Source organism: Aspergillus brasiliensis (assembly GCF_001889945.1).
Source record: "Aspergillus brasiliensis CBS 101740 unplaced genomic scaffold ASPBRscaffold_1, whole genome shotgun sequence".
Lineage (NCBI taxonomy): Eukaryota > Fungi > Ascomycota > Eurotiomycetes > Eurotiales > Aspergillaceae > Aspergillus > Aspergillus brasiliensis.
Genome location: NW_027137442.1, coordinates 3036518 through 3046093, shown reverse-complemented (window position 1 = coordinate 3046093; position 9576 = coordinate 3036518). Strand labels below are relative to the sequence as shown.

Below are 9576 nucleotides of genomic sequence, written 5' to 3'. Positions count from 1 at the left end.
CGTGCACGGGCGGTCAACCAAGCTCAGCCTCTGAGAGCCGCGATGTCGACAAGCGACCTCAACTCGACCCTGAAGAAGCCGGCTAGCATTTGACTCGCCCAACCTATTTCCCAGTTTCTATACCTTGATCAAGTGCCTTTGCGCGTACATCCACAACCATGAAGCTCGTCCGGTAAGCAGAACAGCTGCAGAGCGCGCCAGATGCAGCTCGCCCCCGCGAAGATTGCAACAGCGACTAATTCCATATCTGCAACAGGTTTCTGATGAAGTGCGCCAACGAGACGGTGACCATTGAGCTGAAGAATGGTCAGTGATTTTCTTTATTCCTGAAGCTTTAGCTGTTTTTATGTCACCGACTCTCATTTCTGACCCCAAATAGGCACCATCCTCCACGGCACCATCACCTCCGTCTCCCCCCAGATGAACACCTCCCTCCGCACGGTCAAAATGACCCCCAAAGGCCGCGATCCCATCTCCCTCGACACCATCAACATCCGTGGCTCCACGATTCGCTACTACATCCTGCCCGATAGTCTGCCCCTCGATACGCTGCTGATCGACGACACGCCTAAGCCGAAGAACAAGGCGCGCAAGGAAGCGGACCGCGGAGGCCGGGGTGGTGGTCGTGGTGGTCCTCGTGGTAGAGGGCGCGGTCGTGGCCGTGGTCGTGGTCGTGGATTCTAAGCTGGATGATTGGATGGTATTAGACACATATTGCGATTTCATCTTTTGACCTTTTCTTTATTACTACTACTACTACTTGAGGATCGGAGTTTTATTCCTGTTTCTTTTGTTTTTTATCTATCCTATGGCTGGGTGATTGATTGATTGATTGATTTGCTTTGAATGATGGGTTTCTCGACACTGGTATTGTCGGTCTGGTCTGATCTGGTTGTTGTGATGGGGGAATAAACTGGATCAGGCTTGAACTTGACTGCTTGGAAAATGGGGTGAGAAAAGCGACGCTGATTTACTTATGTCTGCTGGGTGGGTTGCGCGGTGGATCATCGAGTCCAGTCTAGTCTGATTACTAGACTTGGACACGAGACGAAACTGCAAGGCAGGTCTGGTCTGGCGGTGGCGGTCGTATCGAGGAATGACCGAATCGAACCGAATCTACTCGAGATCGAAAAGAGAAAGAGTACTTCTACTGTATATCTATCGAATCAGTGGCCGCGACAAACACACGAAGAAGAACAGAAATATACACGCTTCATAGTATGAAGTGTGGTTCAGAAATGAAATCAATCATACCCTCGTCTATCATCCAGTCATCACTCATTATTCTATCATCTTATACAATAAATAAACCATTATCTATGAAGAAGTAGAAAACTCCCTCCAAACCCTCACAATAACCAACTTCTCCCACCCCGCCTGCACCCCACTACTCCCAACCAACTCAGCACACCACTTCGATCCCTCCATATCTATATCCCACCCTTGTATCCTCTCCACCACCTCCCTCGGCCGATTCTGCGCACAAAGCAACACATACGCCACACCCCGTTCACTCAACACCCTCGGAATATCCGCCAACAACCTCTCCGTGATCTCCATCCCATCCTTTCCCCCCGCATACGTCAACGAGAGGAAATACGACTCTCTTTCGAACTTCTCACTCCGTGAGACACCTTCATCGTCTTCATTATCCTTACTACTAGGTAACCGCGGCAATTCCGGCGTAGGCACATACGGCGGATTGAATAGGAGGATATCGATCGAGTGAGGACGGATCGGGGAGGCGAGGTCGGAGGTGAGTGTTGAGGAAATTATAGATTTGATTCTATGAGCCCCATCTGTAGATGTTATTTGTGTATTCTGGGAGGTTTGTTGCTCCTCAATCGCCTTCAGCACTGTCTGGCGTGTCGCGAGACATGCATTGCGGTTCACGTCCGTGCCGAGGGCGAGGACATCAGTGCGGCCGAGAATGTGGTGGGAATTTGCGGTGAGGAAGGCGAGGACGACGCCGGAGCCGGAGCCGACTTCGAGGAGGAGGGGAGATGGTGAGGAGGTCGCAGGGGAGAAGTGGTTCGTGAGCCAGGCGGATTCGGTGGGGGAGGAGAGGCTGTCCAGGAAGAGGTAGGAGTCTTCGGAGGGTTCGTAGATGGTGTCGAACGAGACGTGCGAGGTGCAGGGGGTGGGGAGCATTTTCTTCTTTCCTTTCCCTTGATTTTTTTTTCTAGGTCGATGTATGTTCGGGTCTCGATATTAATTGAGTGAGTGGTAAGTGGTGGTGATGGTGGTGGTGATAGAAATATTGTATGGATTGAATTCCGATAACGAGCCAATCATATCCTCCCAAAAACGGAGTGACTCTCTCCGCCTTGGAGAGAACCGCGGCAGTATCGCATTTCATCATCCATTCATTCCATCATTCCCCGGACTTGACTACGTCCCACTTTACAATATCAGACAACGTCCCTCTCTGAAAAAGAAAAAAAAAGGAAAACAGCATGTCCCTCCTCCGATTCACCCCCACGGCCGCCCGCCGCCTCGCCACGCCCTCCACCTTCGGCTCCAAATCCAGCCTCTCCGAGACCTTGGCCCTGCTCCCGCCGCTGCAGCTCTACCGTCGCATTCTCCGCGTGCACCGCAAGAAACTCGATCCGGAGATGCGGATCCTGGGTGATGGTTATGTGAAGAGTGAATTCCGGGCTCATCGGAATGTGGAAAATCCGTTGCATATCGTATATCCTCCATACCCATTTCATGATTCATTCGCTGTTGAATGTGTGGATTGCTAATGAACATGGCAATGGTGGTAGATTGGTTTCCTCACGGAATGGCAATTATATGCGCAGAAGTTGGAGGGAGATGCGTGGATTGGAGAGAAGTTGGATAAGAGTAAATTGGATAAGATGAGTGGTTCGTATACTTCTGCCGCTTGGGGGGTGGCTGTGTTGGCTTTGAGTGAGTACTGACTGGGACACAGATCAGCAAATTGGTCAGTTGTATGAGCTTATGCAGGCGATCCAGAATAAGGAGGGAGAGGGTGAGGGAGAGGGTGGGGAGAAGCAATGATTGATGATGTGAAATATAATAGCCTGGGTAGGGTTCGAAGAGATTGGGGTAGAGATGAGTGTTGGATACCCTGTGATTGTATGATATGGTATTAGTTGATGAGTTGTGTAGACTATGTATATAGAGGTAATGAAAATGTGTAGAGGGTTGACAATATCATGATTAGTTTGTATATAGTAGGATCTAATCACTAGGGACGAACTAGAGTGATTAACTGCAATTAGGATATCACAGATATCACAAATAGTAGACAAAATCTCTCGATACACTCAAAGATGTGGATATAAGCAGTATAAGAAGTCACAATAACCTACTTGAAGGAATAATAATAAAGCTGCTATACCGAAGTATCGGAAGCCATCCGAAATATCCGAGATCGGACTGATAAGGAAACTGACATGCAGATATGCATGTCGCATCACCTCGTTTACAAGACAACATTGAACCTACAATAGTAACTGAACATACAATGATGTTCACCCCTAAAAAAAAATTAGAAGCCAATTGATAGCCACTCTCTACTTCATAATACATAGTAGCTCCCATTCGCCACACCCACCCCAATCCAAAGAAAAACCTTTTATACTCAGTAACTATGGTACAAAAATCCATGCCACTGCCCCACCGTACCTGATAATGAATGAATCAATTCCATACTACTACTTAACTTATTATGCACGCCCTACCATCGACATGCCCATGCTATTCCCCATCTCCACAATAAACCAAACTAAACCCATACATATACCCCAACTGATCCCCTCATACTCCCACTCCCTTCCTCACCTCACCTCACCACCACTGTGAATACTCACACACCACACACCCTGCTCCTTATATACCTTAACCCAACCACAACCCCCAAGGAATCAATCAATCAATAAATCGAAGAAAAGTTAAAAATGCCCTCCCTCCTCGAAGACCCCACCACCCACATCCCCGCCCCAACACCCAACCCCCATCTCGCCCCCATACAACGCACCCTCCGCGACGGGACAAAAATCACCTTATACCCAATAACCAACGGCCCCTCTGTCCTCCCCCACGACCTCACCCGCTACCTACACAAGGAATTCTCCACGGAGATCGAAAAGGGATGTACATATCCCATGGAAACTCCGCTCGAGTATGAGTTGTATCGGACGTATTGGTTTGGGACGTTTGCGGTGGTTGCTGTCATTACCGATGAGGATGAGGATAATGTTGATAATGGGTTGAGGGAAGGGAGGGATTGGGAGAAGGTTTGTTTGGGGACGTTTTATGTGAAGCCGAATTATCCTGGTATCTTCTTCTATTCCATTAATTTTATACTTTTGTGTTTATTGGGGATTGTGAATGATGCTAATGGGGCTTCGGATAGGACGCTGCTCGCATGTTTGTAATGCGGGGTTCTTTACGACGCCGGCGGCGAGGAATCGCGGGGTGGGCAGGGTCATGGGGGAGGTTTATTTGGAGGTTGCGCCCAAGTTGGTATGTCTCTCTCTCTCTCTCTCTCTCTCTCTCTTCCTCTTTTTCTATCCCTTGTGGTATTTGGGTGATGTGTGGTGCTGACTATCTAGGGATACAAATATTCCGTGTTCAACCTCGTCTTTGAGAATAATGTCGCCTCGGTCAAGATCTGGGAGAACCTGGGCTTCCAGGTGATCGGTCGTGTGCCGGGTGCGGCGCGTCTGGCAAACAGTCCGGACCTTGTCGATGCTCTGATCATTGGAAAATCCTTGGTTTAAAATTTGAAAATAATATACAGAGTGTTAAATAGATATATAAATATATTGTAACAATCAAGAGTACCCGAAGACACAAGACGCTCCCCTGGTCAAATCAAATGTAGACTCCATAAATCAATGCGAGTGGGGAATCAAAATCTAACAACCGGCTTCAAGCAATCTGGTATATGACACCACTGGCTCCCGAACCGCAATGCCAATATGCATAGTACATGAGTGTGTGTGAAGTGTAATGCGAGATCGAACAACGGAAATGCTAGAAATCAAAGACCCCCGGAAATGCTATATCACAAAGGTTGGATGTTCCCGTTTATCGCCAGGGCGGCCGCTCTCCGAGCTTGCTGCGAGGCGTCGGGTTGTTCTTCGGCAGTGGGATCAAGCTGATCCGCCGGTTCGCTGAATGCCCCAGCGCGGTGCCGGGCCGCGGTGTCTTCGTCGGACTGGCAAGGTTTCGTTCGTGGTCGTGCGACACACTGCGGCTGAAGGACAGCCCCGCAAAGCTCTGTCGGCTGCGCGGCGCGTTCGACATGCCGTCGGGCCGTCGGAGCTTGCTGTAAGGAGGGGGATCGAGTAGAGACCGATTCGGTGTAGGAGAGCCCATGCGCTCGGGGCTGCGATTCGTCAGCCGGCTGGAAACCCGACTCATCGATCGCGCCGTCATCGGGGCCGGAGAGACGGACATGTCGCGTCGGAACGGCCCCATGGGTATGGTCGACGAGGGCCGCGATGTGCGGCCAGGAGCAGAGGACTTGCGGGGGGTGGGAGTAGGTTTGTACACGTGGCCGACAAACAAGTCGTTCGTGTTGGTGCTGTTGGTCCAGCGCGGGCGGTTGTTCATGGGTGACGGCGCCGGCTTGGAAGGCTTCCGCGCCGCCGGGGTGGGTGTGGCGGCGCCCATCCGACTCGGCGACGGCGCAGTGAGCGTAGTAGGCTTGGGAAGAGCCGACTTCTTGCCTGTCAGTGCGGCCGTCGCCTGCGGGATGCCCGAGTACCGTCGCATTTTGGACATCGTCGTGCGCGCGGCCGAGCTGACTGAGCTGCCACGGCGACTAGACGTCCCCATAGGCGTGGCAGAGCCCTTGAAAGGGTTGGCGGGCGTCATCACCACTGACGAGGCCGGAGAACTGCCCGGAGTATCGGCGACACTACCGGTCAGGGGGCTGTCCATCGTCATGATACTCGAGATCGAGTCCCGGAGATGCTGTGACCGGACAAAGTTAATGTCCTCCAGCCATTCATCCATCACCCGGACACTCGCCTTCAAGGCGTCGATCCTCGAGGTCATGTCCGACAGGAGTCGCAGAATCTCTCCGTTCACCGTCAGTCGGTCGTCGACACCCTTGCGAATAATCGACACAACCCGTTCAATTGCTGCGACATAGTGCTGCTTCTTGGCCTCGTAGCTTTCAATACGTTTCGTAAACAATGATGCATCATGCAAATGGGCGCATGTCTCGACGGCCTCCTGCAGTTTCGCGATGCTGCGTTCCACCGAGTCGAACATCTTCTGCGCCTGTCCGCCCGCGTTACGGAACACGAGGATCCACCGGTCTTCGTTGAGCTCCTTCTGCAGCGCATCTGCATCCTGCTCCAGCTTTTGAAAACTTTGTTCGAGATGGCCCCGCCGCTCCTCGAGCTCCTCGCAAGCGCTGGGGAAAATCTTCTCGGCCCGCGCCTGGAACATGGACATTCTCATCGGCAAGAAATCAAGCGACGCTCGCAACGGTTGTATTCGTGCGAACAGCGCAATCAGGTTCGAGTGATTCGTATCGTCGTGAGGCGTCTGAATGACCGGCATATCCATCGTCGGTGGCCCGGTCAGGATGGGGTCGATACTGAGCCGTTTGCTCGACAGCAGTTGGGCCTGCGACGGGGTCTCTTCCACAATGGTCTCCAGCTCATTGATGTCAAGCCCGGAGGCGCTAGAGTCCTGCTCGCCTGCCAGCGTCCAGTGCCGTTTCTCTTCCATCTCAAAGATCAGACCGGTGAGACTCTCCACCTCTACCGTCACATCGCCTAAGACGTTCCCCCACAGCTCTTCCCACTCCATTGCCAGCTCGACCTGTCCTTTGACACCCCGGAGTCGATTCTTGATGTGTGCCCAGCTTTGGATGATCGTGTCCATCTGCACGACGATCGTCTGCAGGCTGTCGGTGCTTACGTCGCCAATATCCTCACGCAGCTGCACTTCCTCGATCGCCCTGACGTAGACGTTAATCAAGCTCTCGAACCGAATGATCGCCTTGTCCACCCCCTCCAGACCTTCTCGTCCAGCTGCAGCTGCCCACTCCACGTCATCCTCCGCATCCAGTCCCCCTAGCACATCCGAGGCCTTCTTGACCCATATCTGGATTTGCTCCGCGGCTCCGGTCAGTGCCCGAACCGCCGCAGGGGCGGTTGCAATGGACGAAATACTAGCCTCGAGCGACGACGGTTGCGGGAGGGGGATGGATGTGAGTTGGGAGAGTTGGTTGCTAAACGAGGCGCGCGAAAAGGAGTAGATGGACTCGGTGCGCTGTAAACCCTGGGGGTTGAAGTAGGATTGTGAGCCTAGGGAAGTGGTCGAGAGCGGGCGCGGGGAGTCTTTGGGCGGCGGCGGGGGTGGATTCGAATCGTCTTCGTTAGTGCTCTGTATGTATTTCTCGAAATCTGTTTGGCCGGTGATGTGAGATTCAGGAGCTGGCCTGGGCTCAAATGGCGCCGGAGCATGCTCAACGACAGACATATCGGTTTGGGGCTCTCCCAGAGTAGCCTCTACCTCAGCAGCCTCTTCTTCAGCAGCGTTTCTCGAAGCTTCTTCAACAGCTTCCTCCACAGATTCTTCCTCAACAACTTCTTCTACAACGCCTTGCTCCGCAACGGAGTCTTCCTCAGCCTCTTCAACCTCTCCAGCCTCTTCCGGGAGCGGGACCTCTTCTTCCAGCTCTTGATTCAGAGGCAGATCCACGGGACGATCCGAATCGGGTGTCGGTACCTCCTCCGCCAACTCCTCTGGGGTTACTGGGTCGGGAACCTCTAAGTGGCCGGAATCACTTTGATGGTATTTCTTATCCTTGTGTAGCCGAGGCAGAGCATTCCATGAGCGACCCTTCTTTTCGATCTTGATGGATCTGGATAAATCCTGATGCGACTTGTCGAGTTCTTTGATTTGTTCCTCGGGAATCCGACCGACGGCACCGGGGTTGCGAGAGGGACTGTTGTGTTTGTTACTACCGTCGAGTAACTTGACGCGGGCAGCCAGGCCGGGGGACAAGCGACGGAGAATGGACGGACGGACGAGTGTTTTGTCGAAGCCGAGGTCGTGTTGCTGTTGTTGCGTGTCGTCGGGTTCACTGCTACTGCCCAAGCTGCGGATACTTCGTAAGGACGACTTGGACTTGATTCGTCGCGGGCGTGACTGGTCGGCAATGGAGATAGACAGGGCGGGAGGAGGAGGAGGAGGAGGGGAGGAAAAGAACTGCGACGTGGACAGGCTGGCCCCGGCATCCGGGGAGTGGGTGGTCGCAGTGGTAGCCGTTGACGCGGTGGACATGGCACGCATGGATGCGATCCACGAGGGGATGGACGCTGGCCTGTAGGATCCCAGGGACTAGTCTGTTTAGTGAATGACGATGGGTGGGTAGAGGAATGTGGTTGATGGGCTGAGGATGCGCCAACGCTGCGGCCGGGCTATGTCAGCTAGTATGTATGTGCTTGGGTCGTAATTAGTTAGATAATTTGCGTTCCCTGTCGGTTTGCTGCCCCTATCCGGTTTCAGCCTGTCAGATAATAAGGAATGGGAGCAATCGGGCTGTGAAGGTGTAGGCGGTCGGGCTACACCGTCTGTGCTTTTGGTTGTGATAAACGCTTTGCTTTGTTTGCTTGCTTTTTCTCTTTTTCTGCAGCACCAATATAAGAAGAAGAAGTCTTTATCGACAAGAATGACTGGCTACATGATAGACGATTGGGCAGCAGAGGGGCAGACATAGCAAGGGAAGAAGGAGGAGGGAGAAGAAGGAGGTCAAGCCAGTTGGAATGGACGATGAGCGGCAACCTGTCCGTTTCGGGGGCCTCAGGCGGGCAGCCGATCACCCGTTTGGGGGGAGGAATAGTCAAGGAATAAACGGGGGATTATCCCTCGGCCTGCTCAGTCTATTCTTTCTGTCTAAAGGGGGGACTGGAAGCTGGATAGAATTGACTCCCTTTCAATCATCAGTGAAACTCTAATCTCGAGGGAATGGTGAATAACAAATCGACTTTGCCAGACCGTTACACCAGTTCAAATTCCTGTTCATCTCCTTGAATCTTCTTCCCGTCTGAGTGGCGTTCGGTCGGTTGGTTTACTTTTGTATCTTTGTATGGTTCTCGCTGCGAAACATGGCATTCTCGCTACCAGCCAGCCATTCCTATGTACAGTCCATCCATGGATCCCTCCCGCGACCCCATGCAGGATAAATTAAGAAAAGAAAAGATCAGACAAGATAAGAAGAAAAGAAAAAGAAAAGAAAAGTGTGTTCTGCATCGAACACACACAACAGCCCCATGGACTGGAAATGACCAAAAGTTGAATTTATACGCCTCTCCCAGCCTCGTCAAGCTGGGAGGACAGCAGAAGAAATGAGGAGTGACACCAAAAAAGAATATACAAACCCGACTGCACTCCGACAAGTAAGGGGTATCAATGGGCGTCGGAGTAGACAGCAAACAAACGCAATAACCAGTCGCCATACGTGGTCCCAATCAGTTCCATCCAACCAGTCCCAATCATTACAACTCTCCCTTCCTCCCTCTCCAGCGAAGTTGTTAGTTACTCATGTAGACCCTTTCTTTTCCCAATATCATATTC

At 52.2% G+C, this 9576-nt stretch overlaps 5 protein-coding genes across 5 annotated transcripts; 3 read left to right on the top strand and 2 right to left on the bottom strand.

The window, feature by feature from the left end:
• Positions 1 to 158: 158 nt before the first annotated feature.
• ASPBRDRAFT_50695 (mRNA splicing protein SMD1) lies at positions 159 to 684 on the top strand (the record flags this gene model as incomplete). The annotated part of the gene is made up of 3 exons (XM_067626590.1): positions 159 to 172; positions 257 to 306; positions 380 to 684. 3 exons carry the CDS (start codon positions 159 to 161, stop codon positions 682 to 684), a joined length of 369 nt encoding a protein of 122 aa, XP_067485112.1.
• A 633-nt stretch (positions 685 to 1317) lies between these two features.
• Positions 1318 to 2151, bottom strand: ASPBRDRAFT_191138 (S-adenosylmethionine-dependent methyltransferase; the record flags this gene model as incomplete). The annotated part of the gene is made up of 1 exon (XM_067620326.1): positions 1318 to 2151. One exon carries the CDS (start codon positions 2149 to 2151, stop codon positions 1318 to 1320), a length of 834 nt encoding a protein of 277 aa, XP_067485111.1.
• A 222-nt stretch (positions 2152 to 2373) lies between these two features.
• Positions 2374 to 3178, top strand: ASPBRDRAFT_37092 (succinate dehydrogenase assembly factor 3). Its single transcript, XM_067623655.1, has 3 exons — positions 2374 to 2690; positions 2769 to 2868; positions 2936 to 3178. The coding sequence occupies exons 1-3, from the start codon at positions 2457 to 2459 to the stop codon at positions 3022 to 3024; spliced, it is 423 nt and encodes a 140-aa protein (XP_067485110.1). The 5' UTR covers positions 2374 to 2456; the 3' UTR covers positions 3025 to 3178.
• A 603-nt stretch (positions 3179 to 3781) lies between these two features.
• On the top strand, positions 3782 to 4906 carry ASPBRDRAFT_250731 (GNAT family N-acetyltransferase). The gene is made up of 3 exons (XM_067622126.1): positions 3782 to 4305; positions 4385 to 4494; positions 4584 to 4906. Exons 1-3 carry the CDS (start codon positions 3927 to 3929, stop codon positions 4749 to 4751), a joined length of 657 nt encoding a protein of 218 aa, XP_067485109.1. The 5' UTR covers positions 3782 to 3926; the 3' UTR covers positions 4752 to 4906.
• A 155-nt stretch (positions 4907 to 5061) lies between these two features.
• Positions 5062 to 8292, bottom strand: ASPBRDRAFT_191135 (KAR9 family protein; the record flags this gene model as incomplete). The annotated part of the gene is made up of 1 exon (XM_067620325.1): positions 5062 to 8292. The coding sequence occupies one exon, from the start codon at positions 8290 to 8292 to the stop codon at positions 5062 to 5064; it is 3231 nt and encodes a 1076-aa protein (XP_067485108.1).
• Positions 8293 to 9576: the final 1284 nt, after the last annotated feature.